This window comes from Pelodiscus sinensis, chromosome 25 (assembly GCF_052426305.1).
Source record: "Pelodiscus sinensis isolate ZL-2025 chromosome 25, ASM5242630v1, whole genome shotgun sequence".
Taxonomy (NCBI): Eukaryota; Metazoa; Chordata; order Testudines; family Trionychidae; genus Pelodiscus; species Pelodiscus sinensis.
Window position 1 is genome coordinate 8803644 of NC_143076.1, and position 15765 is coordinate 8819408.

Sequence of the window (15765 nt, forward strand, 5' to 3'; positions counted from 1 at the left end):
CGTTCCCATCGGCCGCAGTGGCTATCGTGAGGTGAGGGAGAGTGTGAGGGTCACTGCAGTGTTTGGAAGACTGGCCAGTCACGGGCATCAGGAAAGGAATGTTGCTGTAAGTGTGAGTTTGCCTTTAACTTACATATTAAAAAGATCTTCAAGGGATCCCTCCAGACACAAATGAGCAGCCACAAACAAGGAACCAGTTTAAAGTTTTCATGAGGGCTCATGGAGTGACTCAGTTACTGTGTGGTTCAGCCTGAGAGCACAAAGAAACATGCCGGACACCTGGAGGTGTGCTGAGACCAGCCGACACGCACTACAGTCCCACGCGGTTCCCACAGACAGGGCTGCAAGATCTCAACCAGCCAACAGAAACCATCATGGACCCTGAAGATGAAAAGGGAGATGCCTGGATGTGAGGAGACAGCCATGTTGGCTTCTCTTTATATGTCACAGATTTCCCACCGAGCTCTGAGTTCCAAACAACAACAGTCGTCAGTTTTGCTGCTTGTTCTATATAAAATAATTCCTCCTGAGGGGGACAGATGAACGCCACAATTATTCTGCCACAATGACAAGAGAAGGGGCTGCACAGCCTCTGGAAATGATTGCTAGTGCCAGGCACTACAATAACTGTACAATAACTCTTAGCCTCCACTCTTCCCTCCAGGCCCATGCACAGCAGATACAGCACCCCAAGCAATTAACCACTAATTATCCCAAGGAGAGATGCTTAATGTTTAAATATGCAACTGTCGCAACATGCAGTCCTGCTCAGCAAGGCCTGGCTTTTGAGTCTGAATTTTTCATTATAGAAAGGCTTTGTTTTCAAAAGATTCCAAATAAACCTTCTCTCTCCCTGGAGCTCCGCATCCAAGCTTGTGGAAATGACAGAAAAAGAGCACAAAGGTGTCACACAGCAGGTGCCCTGCATATGCAACATACAAATGGCTTTTAAGTATACTCCCTCTGGGTATGTCTACACTACAAAGTTAATTCGAACTAACAGACGTTAGTTCGAATTAACTTTGATAGGCGCTACACTAGCAAACCACTAGTTCGAACTTAATTCGAACTAGCGGAGCGCTTAATTCGAACTAGGTAAACCTCATTCTACGAGGACTAAAGCCTAGTTCGAATTAACTAGTTCGAATTAAGGGCTGTGTAGCCACTTAATTCGAACTAGTGGGAGGCTAGCCCTCCCCAGCTTTCCTTGGTGGCCACTCTTCTGCCCCCCTCCCGGCCCCGGAGCCCTTAAATGTGGACATGCTAGTTCGAATTAGCAAAACGCTAATTCAAACTAGTTTTTAGGTCTAGATGCACTAGTTCGAATTAGCTTAGTTCGAATTAACTAATTCAAATTAAGTTAGTTTGAATTAGTGCTGTAGTGTAGACATACCCTAAGAGTACCATACTCCAGTTAGGTATTAGGCAAAGACCTGCTAGACTTCCTCTCAGGTCTGAAGGCCCTTCCCCTCCAACCACTGCACCTTCCAAACCTGTCCCCCATTCGCACACTGATCGTCAAGCCACGTGGACATATAAGCGAGAAGGCTCATGTGAACATTGAGCTGAAAGCCCAGAAATGGGATGAAAGGTGTTCTGACTTCACTAGCGTCTTCCATCCCAAAGGGATCCCTAAACTTAGTGACACACTATCACCGTTAGTCGGACATCTCCTCAGCAGTCAGTCCCATGTCTGGAATGCCACGCCGCAGTCATATGGTGCCACTGCAATTCCTGGGGTTAAAGGTGTGATGGGGTGCAATCACAGAAGTCCCCCTGGTGTGCTGACCATGCCACTGACACCCACCTCCCTGCTCTCTAGAGCTCCCCACCACCCTGTCCTGCTGGGCCAGATCATCTGATCGCCCTCCACTCCAGGCACAGAGTTGGGCTTACCGCTTCCCCACAGAGCAACACAGACACTGAACCAGTTCATCTCCAAGAGGGCTCACCTCTAAGGGCTCAGCACCCAGGAAACTAACCCCCAAAAGAGATCAAAACCCCAAACAAACCTGCCTTAGCCTGTGTAAAAGTTTTACACAGAGAAAGCATGTAAGATTAGCTCAACAAAAGAGAGATATGCACAGTGGTTGTTCCACCCTAGTAACAATGTTTACACTGGGCCTGATAAATCCTACTTTTTGTACAAAATAAAAACATTTTTATTAAGTATTTTCAACTAAAAAAGTCAGATCAAAGTAAGTTACTAAATTAAAATGAATAGAAAATGCATAGCTAGTTCTAATCCACTAAGAAACTTGTAACATGCAAATTCTTACCCTAAACAGCTGTTCTTATCCGAGGTAAAAGCTTCAAAGCAGAGTTGATCTGACTTAGGTCTACAGATTCTTCAAAGTTCTTTTCTATTCTCTCGGGGAGGGGGAGCAGGCAGTTTCAAAAGTCCCCTGAAAACAAAGGGCTAAAGGCTTCCTATTGCTTAGACTTTCTCCCAGGGCAGGAATCCTTTGTTTTCCTCATGGAAAATTACCAGGTCCAAGATGGATTCCAGTACCAGAAGGTATGGTCACGTGTCTTTCTAGGACCAACCGTAACGTGGGCTCACAGGACAAGCAAGGTCATTCACAGGTCATTGATCTGAGTACGGAATCATTAAATGCATCACTAGTGGGCCTCATTAGTTCACTTAAGGCTATAAACAGGTCTACATTCCATATTTCGAACTGGACATACAAGAGTGACATATGCACAAAGATAGGATACATAGATTCAACAAGTTGTAACTATCACGTTGATATGTCACATGACCTGTTCTGCATACAGCATGTTTGAGTTACACAAAGCTTGGCAGACTGTCACAAAAGGCATCAGTGACATAGGAGAATTGTATTCTGGGAAGTCCTCGGGGAAGCAGGAATTCCCAGAGTGACTCACAGAGGTAAATCACTGGAAAAGCTAAGTGTAAATGATTTCACTGTTGGATGTCACCAGAATCTAGATAATGGGGAACATCATTCTCGCTTTAAGTGAGTGTAATGAACCTTTACTTGTAGCCAGTAAAAATCTTTTCTAGAGTCCAGTCGGCTTCGGCACTTGTGCCACACAGGTCACCACAGAGCTCCAGACAGTTCCAGGGGTGCATGCTTCTGTGCACACCCCCTCAACCCTGTGCACCCACATTCACCCCCACCCTTTGTGTTATGTGAATTGTATTTCTCCATAAGTACACAACATCTATTACCCAGCTTGGCCGCCTTTCTCCACTTTCACTGTCCGTTCCCTTCCTCCATTGGTTCTTATGCAGGCTCTCCTCAGGGAAGGGGCTCTCGGACTCCTAGTCCTCTTTTGGCTGCTGGATTAACAATACACAACAATGCTGGAATGAGATGAGCGGCCTGCACCGAGGAGACGCCTCACACAAACATGCACATGCACACTAGTGACCTCACCATGCGTGTGAGCACACAGATATGTAAATACAGACATGTGTGTGCACACGGATGTGAGTGTTCTCTGAGTAACACCGGTTCTCAGCAAAGAGAAAAGAGAAGTTCCTACTCGTGCACCTGCTACGCAGGTCATTTACGGTGGAACCTCGGAGCTTCTCAGACCAAAGCAAATCATGTTCTTCCTGAGCATCAGATTTATGAGCAGCCTGAAGGGCTCACCGCGGATGCAGATACTGTTCCGCGTGTGCGGAGGGAGCCTTCCACGCAGAGGCTGGAATGGCGCAGGGTCGCTCGGCACACACGGGCCAGCACAGAAACGCATGTTGGAAGCAGAGTTCAGTTTCTCCTGGGACACAAAATCATTTAGCATCCGGACTAGCCAGGAAAGCTCCTTTCAGCAGCTGTGATTTGCTAATCCACAGTATAATGTGAATTAAATGAGGCTCTTCACACTTAGCTACCCTGCCCCAATCTCCATTCCTGTGCTAATGACTGAGCCTCTCCTGCAGCTATCGGCTAATCCCTCCAGCCCCAACATCTCCCAGCTGCTGACTGCAGCCCTCATGGAGGCGTCCAGTAACTGAGATCCAGGAAACATTTCATCCGGAGCTGCTCGGCTCCGAGGGGACGGCCCCTCCCGTTTAAAGCTGTTAACTACTGAAAAGGGAAGCACCCTGCCTATGTCCTTAGCATCCCCCAGAGCCTGTGGGCTCCGACCTTCGCATACCCTGCCTGTTGTATTTGTGCAAAAGGGCTCAGGGCCCAGCCCTGAGGGGCTTGTATGGAAGAGACAGCCCGAAGCTCTCTGCTGTCTCCAGCCCCATGGGACTCTCTCCCCGCCCTACCCCTCTGCAGGGGGAAGGGGGGGGAAAACAGGTCAGTGACTCTTGCCCTAGCCTGCAGTGAGGGATAGCCACCTCCCACTTTGCAGCAGGGGAAACAGCTTCCCGGAGACTGTCTAAGGTTACAGGCTTGTCACCAGCAAAGCTGGGCCCAGAACCCAGAACTCTCAGCCCCATGCTAAGGCGAGGGTGAGGGCATAAACTGCGCCACTCCAGGAGCAGCTCTGGCACAGGCTTATGCACCCGGGGGCAAAGCAAAATTTGCCTGTCCCTGCCCCCCCTCCCCACTGCTGTGCGGCAGGGCCCCGAACCTGGTGCACGGCTGAGCCTGACCCTGGGAGGAGGGAGGAGCTTGTACCGCATCTTCCTCCAACCCCCTCTAGTTTGGGGCGAGGCCCCGCATGCACTAACCCGCCGGCGGAGATGGAGGAGGGTTGGGCTGGGAGCAGAGAGGTGGAGAGGAGGCTCCAGCTGGCGGTGGCAGATGGAGAAGGAGCAGGCGAGCCGAGGGATGACAGGAGGACCGGAGGTGGACTACACCACGCCACTGACCCCTGGTGGCTCAGTGCTGCTCCCTTGCCCCACCCCCCTATTTATGTTTTGTACAGGTACTCTCATATCACAACACCCACCCCCGACTCCATGCTCTGCTATGACAGCACCAAAGTTACTTTCACCCCCCAATCGCCAGGACTGGAAGTGCCAAGAGGGGCACCCAGCACTGGGAGGGGCCACACGACCTGCCACAGGACACTCGTGCTGGCCACATGGGAAGGGGCTAGCCGGAGGAGAGGGATGAAATAAAGAGCCCAGCAAGTCAGGGGATGACTTTCTTCTCCAATGAGGACAAAACCCTTACTGCCTTAACTGCGGGAAACGTGTCCAGCATCCCCAGGGGGCCAAAGCCTGAGAGAGGCAATGAACTTGCATGAGAAAAAGACTAAGGTGACCACAAACATTTGCGCCTGTTGATGCTCTGAAGTTTAAGTGAAAGCAACACTTGAGGGAGACATGGAGGGGGAGGGGCTGTGTGGTATTGATTTCTAAAGCACTCTGCCTTGCACAGTACCTGGCCCTGCAGACCAGGCTGGCATGCACTAAAAGGTACCTACTGAGTGTTAAGGTAGCACTAAGAGTAGTATGCAACACGGTGGTGGTTGGAATACACACCCCTCTCGTGCGCACACATTGGCGTGCCTGGCACGTGAACCCCTGAGATTATAAGAGTGAGGCCTTTGCAGATAAAAACAATCTAGCAGTTGTCCAGGAACTGAACTGCCTCTCTCGTTCTCGCTGGCTTAGAGGGTCACACTAGTTTTGATGTGACCAGCCGTGCAAGTAACCGACAATGTCTGACAGGTGCTGTCCCACTGCAAGCCGGGTCCCTTCCAGCTCTTTCCAAAGCTCCCGGCTGGCTGTGGCCACAGCTCAGCCTGCTCGTGCCGGGGCTGCGCACCAGGGCAAACCCGCTTCCTGTCACCGCTGGACACGACTGTTTCCTAGCGCATCCCAGGGGGCCTCATTGAAGAGTAAACACAGAAATATTGATGGTCAGGGCCCACCCTCACTTCCCAGCCCTTGTCATTTTTAGGGAGGTCGCCATGGCTTCCAGTTTAAGGCTGTGCAACAGAATCCGCTCTGAAATGTCGGTTCCAGGTTAGCGCCAGTGCACACAGGGGCCGGTTCTCTGCATCCAATGGCAAGCAGACGGGATCTTGGAAGGACAGCTGATGTCATAAGACACCTGCCAAACCTGGCCGAGAACAGCTGGTGAATTTTCTGCACTAGCAGATCTGACCCTCCTGGCTCAGTTTGGAGCACAAAGCTCAGTGCCCAACCTAGCCCCCCGACGGGCGGGAACGCTGCCTTTTCAGACACCCAAACGCTGCTGCTTTTAGAAAAGTCAGGGGAGTTGGCCCACAGAGCCCAGCACAGACTGCAAAGCACCCCTGATACTTCTCAGCAACTAAATCTAATAATGTCACAGAACTCCATGTCTACGTTTTGGGTGCTTGGGTAGACATTCTTTGCAACAGCGAAATCCTGACCTGCACTTAGGCAGAGGTTTGTTCTAACTTTTGGAGCCACATTATGCAGGAAGGTTGCCAACATTTTGGAACATAAAATAAAACATTGTTTATAGTTTCTTCCCTTTCTTATGGGTTCACGTTTCTAGCTTGTTAACCTACAAGTTGTGCTGGGTGCATGATGGAGGGGAAGTGTGCAGAACTGACTGGAAAAGCCTTCACCATTTCATTCTGTGCATTTCCAACTCCCTAAAAAGCTGCTTTTCACCAGAATACTGGGGTCAGGGGCCCAGAGGGAAAGGAGCTGCTCTTTGGTTTGGTGCATGAAGTCCAGGCCAGTTTTCCAGAGTCATTCGGAGAAGTCCCTAGACACCAGGGATGGCATGATCCCAGTGCCATCAAACTTCAACCCAATCCTTGTCCAGCCTTAACTCTGAAGGTGAACCTCAAGAAGGACTTTGCCATGGGACTGAACCCTTCCACCTACACCAACCCTAACTCACACCTGCCTAACTGGTAGTGAGACAGCACAAGAACCATCTGCCTGGCCAGCTTCCTAAATACAAATTCACTCCACTCCGAGAAACACAACACGGTCTCTGGAAAGCAGCTAATCAGGGAAACAGAAATAACACAATATGAGTTAAATGACATGACCCGATCCAACCGATCCAGTTGGAACTAGAAAATGCACCGTGAAACCAGCTCAGCATTTGCATGGGCATCCAAAGAGTGGAGAAAACCCTGTTGATTACGCACATCATGCCGCCTGCTACAGCCACGGCCACAGCCCTGCATGCTCTCTGTGTGTTCCTCTCCCGCTGCCATGAGCCATTTTCACAGAAATGCCAGAAATGCATTGTTAGTGTTGTGATGAACATTCACACAGCTGCACTGTCAAGTGCTTTCACAGCACTGACTCTCGTGGCTCCCAGCCTTTTGCATACTGTGACCCCATGTTACAAAAGAAAAAGTTCTAGACTCACCCCCATCTTGCCATTATGCCCCTAGCCTCCTTCACCACCTGTTGCCCCCAGGATCCAGCAAAATAAACAAGCCCCGAGATCCCCTTTCATAGCCATGTCCTTCTAGCAAGCCCTTGGTCCAGTGGGTCTGATGTTTTAGTATTGGGGGGGTCCACTTACGCTAGCTCCTGACGGGTAAATATCAGAAAGGAATTTTCACAGTTCGGGTCCTGGCTTGAACAGTCTAAGTTCATTAACTGTGGGGTTGAGCAAATAATTTATTTGCTGATTTTCGCTGAGTGGATCACAGTTTCCTCACACTCAGTCATTCTCCACATTTATTCAATTCAAGTTGTAGGGGGTTTTACGTGCACTTTGTAGCTTGATCATGAAGCATTTTCTGCCAGTGTTTGATGCTTGAAATGCAAAAGGCGAGCTGCACTGGTTGTTTGATATCGGGCTCATCGCTGTTATCGTCTGTGCCCTGGCTTTGGGGTGAGTGTAACTCGGCAGCAGGGCTTGCAGGAGCCCCTCAGGCAGAGAGAACCGATAAATAGGATGGGGGGGGGATTGCAAATATCAAACCCTTCCCTTTGTGTGCGCCCCAAGCATTCCTTCAGGAGTGATGCCTCGAACAGCAGGCTAGTCAGTGTAACGTTTCCTGGGTGAGCCCAGAGTGCCCACGGCTTTTTCTGCTGCCCTGGGTTCAGAGTTAGTTCAGGGCCTCGTCTGGCTAGTTTAACCGCCTGGGGAAGGGGATTTGGGAACTCGACAGCTCTGCTGCCCCATTGTGCACACCCTTAAAAATACTCCCATGGCGTGAGCGCTTTCCAGCCTCGCTGTACCGCTCTGCCCAGGAATACGACATTGCTTGAAAGGCCCCAGAAAGAGACCACAGAAGGGGCCTGAGCCGCGCCAAAGAAAATTCACCTCTAGATCAGAGCACAGGCTCAGCCCTGCTGTGTAGTATTCACCAACTCCCGACCCCTGGCAGTCCCGGTGCCTTCTGCAACGCAGGCTGATCCTTAGCCAGCTTTGCATGAGCCCCATCTGCAGAAGCACGGGGCCAGTGTCTGAGCGGTCTGAAGGCTTGCATGGGATCAGCACGGTGAGGTGCAGGCATGTGTCAGAGCTGCTGAGAGACCACAGCTGCCTGTTGTAAGCGTGTATCTTCTATGGCTCTCCAAGGAGTGACTTGAACTCAGCAAGGCAGCCTTGTCTCCTTTCAGCTGGCAGGCCGCCAGCTCCCTTCCCCCAGCCAAGGGCCGCCTTGCCAGCAGAGCAGTTTTCCTGCTTGTCCCAATGGCCGGGAAAGAAAAGAAACTCTTCTCTGGCCCCCAGGATACTTTCAGAAACCATTTGACGGCTTCTCACTCCTCGCCCCTCCTTTCCTCAGAACGATACGGTGCAAAAGTAACAGATTTTTTAAAAAGACCCCGTGAGACAGGCCCACCCACCCCAAAGTCATAGCACTTCTGCCTGTGTTTCTTGGCGTGAACTCTTCTGGGTAGGGCTGCCAGATGGTTTAACCAAAAATACTGAACACCCCCCACCCCCAAAAAAAAAAGAAAAACCACGGCTGAGAAGAAAAAAGCAGGGGGGGTGGGGGGGAGTTGCTGAGCAAAAAACAAAACAAAACAAAATAATAATACAAAAAAAACCAGCATGGCCCCTTTAAGGCCTTTGGGGGGGTTTTTTGCCAGTGGCCATCTCGTTTTCTTACTCTGTGAGGGAAGAGAACTCCCCTGAGGAACTAGGTAAGTGGGGAGGAGGAGTTGGGGGGGTCCAGGAGAGGCCCAGGGGCTGGGCCCAGTTGCTGAGTGTGGTAGGGTTCCCAGGTGTCTGGTATTTTGCCTCCTGTCAGGGGAAAAAACATCAGAAAATACAGGACATTTTAGGAGTCCGGTATTTTCTGATTTTTTTTACCAGACAGGAAGTGAAAATACCGGACTGTCGGGGGTCAGTACCAGACACCTGGCAACCCTACTTCTGGATCAAGCACACGGTGATGCCAGGCATGTTGGATTTGTCCCCTTTCACGCCTCCCCTCTCCTGGGGAGCAGTATCACATGGCAGTGCTAGGCAAAACTTGCACAAGTGGGTCAGCAGCAGAGCCAACAGTCTTGCCGGGGCCCCTGGACCGGAGGGGGGCAGCAGGGCTTTGGGCGGAGGGGGGGGCTGGGGGCAGCCAGCCCTCAGTGCCACCCAGAGTGTGACACAACCTGCAGCCCTCAGTGCGGCCACTGCCACAGCCGCAGCCAAAGAGCCCTGGGCCCTTCTGAATCGCTGCAGCCGGGGGCAGTTTCCCCCTTTGGACTCCTGTCGGCAGGCCTGTGTGTAAGGCTCAGATTTGTAACGAGATTTAGGCGCGCCTGTGCTCAGTGTCACCCCAGCGCCTAACTGGTTTAGGAGCCTAACTAATATTTTCAAAGGGGATTTGGAGACTTAGGAGTCTAAGTGCCACTGGCTGTCTCCCAAGCCCGTGTTCTGAACAAGAGAGCCCAGGGCAGCATCTTCAAACGTGGGAGTCGCAAGCTGGGCCAGGCCAGCGTAGGCCCTTTTCATAAGGAGGAATCGGGGAGGGGGGGGGGGGGGTTACCAGGTCAGACATGTCCCCAGCGTGCATCCCAGTAAATGGGACTCAAGGTCCAAACTTTCTCAGGTGCGTCTGAAAGGCCCACGAGGTGCCGAAATGCATTTTGGGCACCTACCCGCCTTTGGAAGTCTGTCTCTGGGACATGATATTGGTATTTGGGGATCTAAAGGGCTCAGACCAAAATCCAGCAACGCACTGGAGCGCCAGCTGCATTTGGGTCTAGATAACAACCTCGGCTCCTTCCACTCCTGGCCAGGCTCCACTTTGCTTTGCACTTGGCAGCAGTACAAATGCACAAGGGATGTTTTCTTTGATGCCAAGTCCCCTGCTGCTTTCCTGCAACTCTCCAAAGGCTTCCACAGCGGCTGTCAGTGGAAGTGCCTGGCAAGCCCCTGGCCCGGCCTTGCTGGGGCGGTGTCCGGTGTGAGCTCTGCAGCACTCACCTGCTGGCTGTCTTGGTAAGGGGGAGGGGGCACACTCTGTGTGGCCATCATTGTCAGAGCTGGTGCTGGGGAGACATGTTGCATCATGGGATTGATTCACATCTAGAACCTGTTGATGGGAGAAAGTTCAGCTTGATTAAAAAAAAAAAAAAAAAAAGGACAAGTCAGTCAAAAGCTGCGCCCCTGCCTGCTCCTGGGTGTACGAGTCCAGCCTCCGACGCCAGACACGCTACGGAAACCCAAAGCCATTCAAGGGGTGCTCATGTGCCAAAGGAAATTGGGTGAGAGGACGGGAGGGGGGTCCTGAAATATTTCACGCTTGCGATTTGCTCAGGGCTCTGGCCTGCAACATTAGTCAGAAGCAGGCGCATGAACCTGCTAATGTTCATTGCCAGCTGCCAGTGAAACAGAGGAAAGGCCTAGCTCTGGCTCGAGAAAGCCACAGTCACTCCGGGGCCTAGCAGGAGTCCAATCAGACAATGACCAATGAGCATGCCTTTTTCTTTTCTCTGCTTCTGCCCGGCCATTGGCATTGTCCTGGCAGTGGCATGTGTGAAATACAGGGAGTCATCAGTCCTAGGATTTTCCATAGAGTCAAGAAACTTCTCAAGTGCATGGTAGAGAAGGTACCGGGTTCATCTTAGAAGCACCCGAGTTAAGAACATAAGAGCGGCCACTCGGGTCAGACCAAAGGTCCATCTAGCCCAGTGTCTTGTCTACTGAGAGTGGCCAATGCCAGATGCCCCAGGGGGAATGAACACAACAGGTGATCCCTCTTCTGTCATCCATTTCCAGACAAACAGAGGCTAGGGCCGCAGTCACCAACCAGTAGATCGGGATGTACTGGTAGATCTCGGAGGCTCTAAGAGTAGCTCTTGAGCCCTCTCTGAACTGCGCGCCTGCACAGTACATGTACATTAGATTTCCTCATTTGAGGAGCAGCTACTCACTGAGCAACAGCACAGGTGAGTAGCTGCGAGGAATGGTGGGAATTTTTTTTTAAAGTAGCAGTATAAGGATTGGGGATAGCAAGTGATGGAGAGGAGAAGAATAGAGAGGGCGGGGCAGTAGATCTTGGCTTGGTCTGTCATTTAAAAAGTGATCTTGGGTGTAAAAAGGTTGGAGATCACTGAGCTAGGGACACCTTTCCTACCCAATAGCCGGTGATGGACCTAACCTCCATGAATCTATCTAGCTTTTTTTTTTATCCCTGTTAAAGTCATGGTCTCTGGCAAGGGGTTCCACAGGTTGACTGTGCGCTGCGTGAAGAAAAACATCCTTTTGTTTGTTTTAAACCTGCTGCCTATTCATTTCATTTGGTGACCCCAGTTCTTATGGGAACAAGTACTGTAAGTAACTTTTCATAATTACCCGTAGTTGGAGCTCAGAAACTCCTCCTTCCTCTCCTCCAGGCAGCCTGGGAAGCCTCATTGGCATTTCAGACATTGCACATGGCAGTTCTCAAAGGCTCTGGGAGCAGACGGAGCTTTCCAGTTGATGCTAATGGAGTGGCTGTGTACTTGAAAGCTCATACAAACTCTTGCTTTCTTGTGTGAGTAAACAAATTCAGAGCCATTGCATTAACCAACTCCGCTGTGCTTTCAGAAATATTTCTATAGCTTCATGCACATTCTCCCCACCAATAGGCCCCATTTATCTTGTGACATATCTGCCTGGGACTAGAAGACTTGTAGAAATGACATTCTTTGCTCCCTAGGTTCCCATATTGTCCGCGGGAAGCAAAGAACCAGGAACAACGGCAAGTCAAGGAAATATTTAGAAGTGGTGGTTCTGTTTACAATAGAAATCATTTTCACACTGGAAACACAAGATATCATTTTGCATAAACCCAATCTCCCATTATATCTACATACACACAAAATGCAGACAAAATCTTGACGCTTTTTGCAAAAATGTTTTCCGCAATTTCTCAGGGTCCTACTTCTGCCATCCCAGAGGCCGTGGAAAAAATAATTTCTGTGATAACTTCTTCACTGATTTTCACAGAGTTATGCAGGAGATACAATTGCCCTGCTGTTTCTAGTACTAATGCACTTGAAATAACTCAGAAGAAACGCTGGGGTTTGACCAGCCTTGGTCTGTCTTGTAGCAGAGCGTCTCCAATTCAGTCATTCAGAAGGCAACTAAATGCATCCCCCCAGGCCAAATCAACGGAGCAGCCCTGGGGTGAGGCCGATTGGGGCCCTTTGTGCTGATGTCATGGAAGGATCCTACTCTCCTGCTAAGCACTAACAGTGCGGTCACCAATTCAGCAGAGTGACTTGAATAAGCAATCCAAGAGGAAGGGAAATCAGGTTGGCAGAGTGCGGACACTTAGCTGGTTTTGGATAATGAACAGACCATGGGGAAAGCCTCCGAGCTGGTGGTCAGTAAATAGATATTTGTTCAAGTGTAAAACCTTCCAAAGATTTCCCCATTGCAATAGTCACGAGTTGTAAGTGACCTGGAAAAAGAAGTAAGAAGTGAGGCAAGGGCCCCCAAAGGCAAGGGTCTGTAGCTCCCCTAACGTCTAAACCCCTGGATTTCACACTTGAGGTCAGCTTGACGCTCATGTCCTGGCTTCAGCGGTGGCTCTTAACTAGCAGAATTTGTGCTGCTGGCAGCTTTGTCTTTGGGTCAGGGAGTTTGTTTATAAAGGGAGGGAGGCAGGGTGGTTAAGATAACAGAGAGCTGGGCATTCCAGTAACTGACGGATGGTTAGAGGATCATGAATCCATTGCCAGGAACCCCCATTTAAAGCTGGGGGGGGGGGAGAATAGGAATAAATAGTGGTGTGCCCTGAGGGGTTGCATTTGGACCAGTGCTGTTTAGCTTATTCAGAAGTGATCTGGAAAAAGGGGAAAGCAGTGAGGTGGCAGAATTTGCAGATGATACAAAATAACTCCAAGTAGTTAAGTCCAAAGCTGACTGCAAAAAGTTACCCAGGGACTCACCAAACCGGGTGATTAGGTAACACAAGGGCAGCTGGAATTCAGGGTTGATAAATGCAAAGTAATACACATGGAAAAATAAATCCCAACTATACATACAAAAATGAGGGGATCTAAAATAACTGTTACCACTCCAGAAAGAGATCTTGGAATGTCTGTCTGTGGATAGTTCCCTGACGACATCTACTCAATGTGCAGTAGCAATTCAAAAAGCTAAAAGAATATTGGGACTCCTTAGGAAAGGAAAAGATAGTAAGACAGAAAATATCATATTGCCTCTACATAAAGTCGTAGCACACCCACATCGTGAATACTGCATGGAGATCTGGTCGCCCCATCTCAGAAAAGATCTATTGGATTTGGAAAAGGTACAAAAAGGGTAACAGGAATTATTAGGGCTAAGGAACAGCTTCCATATAAGGAGAGATTAAAAAGACTGGGACTTTTCAGCTTGGAAAAGAAATAACAAGAGGGTGAGAGGCTATGTTAGAGGACTAGAATCATGAATGGTGTGGAAAAATAGACTAAGGAAATGTTATTTACTCTTTCACTAACCATAACTTAAGAACATAACATAACAAACATAACAAGAACATAACTTCCAAACAAGGAATAGTCCTATGGCACCTTATGCCATGTCTACATTCGGAAAGTATTTCGAAATTACTAAATCTGACTTAACTCCTGATTTAACAAATTCGAACTATTGTGTCCACATTATAGGGAAGCCTCAAAACTGGTCTGAGCAGGCTCTGTTAATGTGGACACGCTACCTTGGATTTAGAGCCCCAGGAAGCACTGGGGAGTAATTAGTTCAAATTACTCTGGGGAATAATTATTTTAAAATAGCAGCGCCAGAGCATCCGCACCCCCATTATTTTGAAATAACTATTTAAGAATTAGAGTTACTCCTGATGCAAATCAGGAGTACAGAGTTTGAATTCCGAGGCCCATTATTTCGAAATAACGGGCTTGGTAGTGTGGACGCTCCACTTATAAATTCAACTTTAGGGAGGTTATTTTGCCACTGTGTGGACGGCACAGAAATGCTATTTAAGATACATCAGCTCCAGCTATGTAATTAATGTAGCTGGAGTAGTGTATCTTAATTCAATCTTCCTCTGTAGTGTAGTCCAGGACTGAGGTGCCACAGGATTATTCATTGTTTTTAAAGTTATAAACTAACACGGCTACCCCTCTGAAACTTTATAACATTTCCATTCCAACTCATCCGATGAAGTGGGTTTTACCTACCAACAAAGGGATCTCACAGAACTGGCTGATTTGGCAACAAAATTGCAGATGAAACTCAATTTGATAAATGCAAAGTAATGAACATCTTAACTATGAATACAAAATGACGAAGATTAAATGAGATAACAACACTCAAGAGAGAGATCTTGGAGTCGTTGTGGATGGTTTTCTGAAAACATCCACTCCGTGTGCAGCAGCAGCCAAAAGGCAAACAGAATGGTAGGAACCACTAGCATAAGGATAGAGAAGAAGACAGAAAAAACTATAATGCCTCGATGAGTATGGATCACCTATTCAAGCACCTGAGTAGGTGATCCATTGGCCATTCTTATGATGGTTATTCACCTAGCTCAGAGTGACTAGCTGCACATGGAGGGGTACAGTTCTCACTGCTATGGGCGCTGGGCAGGGTTTCCAGAATGAGATCAATAGGAAAAATACCCATGTTCATTTTTAGTTCACTCAGTAGAGGGCAGAGGCAAGCACGTGGCCAGTGCTCAGCGAGGCCTAGTCTACGCGAGAGCAGGCAGGCGGTCTGAGTTACGCAACTTCAGCTATATGAGTAACGTAGCTGAAGCTGACATACTGAGATCTACCTACCGTGGGATCTTCACTGCGGTTAGTTATCAGCAGACCCTCTCCTGTCGACTCCACCTACGTTTCTCATTCTGGTGCAGTACCAGAGTCGACAGGAGAGCGCTATCGCTTCTATGCAGTGGGCAGTAAAGACATGCCCTCGGGGATGTTCAGGAATAGAGAAGTGGAAGAACTAAATTCCGAAGGGGGGAGAAAAGAGCAAGTGCAAAATACCCAGACCGTGGCAAGTTGCAAAGAAAGGGCGGGGCGTATCTAAGAGTACTGGTGAGGCTCACAGTGGCTTCTGTAGGCTCCAGCGCAAGTCAGTATGGTGTCAGGACATGTGCTTGAAGACCAGGAGGACTTGATAAGAATGAAATGTAAGTAGGTGCCCCCAGTGCCCACTGAATTCAGCGGGAATATTTCCACTGGCTTTGGTGCAAGCCTAACAGTGCTGCCGAGATCTGTGAGAGTGAAACCCGGCTGGAAGTCCAGCCCATAACAGTGTGTGGGCGTTTCCTAGTTCTACAGTCTATTGAGCAGTGGAGTAATGGGCTCTCGTGGGCTTTCTCCTGATCCAGAGGGCACTCTTCAGTCTATCTCGTGTTCAGGGGGATGAATTGCTCATGACCGTGGAAATAATCACTAGGCTTGCTGGTGGTGACCATTAATTCAGCTTTGTATGTACTGAGAAGAGTGCGACT

The 15765-nt window shown here is 49.2% G+C and overlaps 1 protein-coding gene across 15 annotated transcripts in view; it reads right to left on the minus strand.

Moving 5' to 3' along the window:
* PKNOX2 (PBX/knotted 1 homeobox 2) overlaps positions 1–15765 on the minus strand; it is a 341221-nt gene that overhangs the window by 141666 nt on the left and 183790 nt on the right. For 11 of the 15 annotated variants that reach the window (XM_075909457.2, XM_075909458.2, XM_075909459.2 and 8 more), the window contains one exon: positions 10281–10389. The exons of 3 other annotated variants lie outside the window; for them this stretch is intronic. In XM_075909457.2, coding sequence (XP_075765572.1) covers positions 10281–10367 — 87 coding nt within the window. In that variant the 5' untranslated portion in view covers positions 10368–10389. Of the gene's footprint in view, positions 1–3199; positions 3311–10280; positions 10390–15765 lie in introns of those variants that run through there. One more of the 15 variants, XM_025184257.3, reaches the window with a different exon arrangement.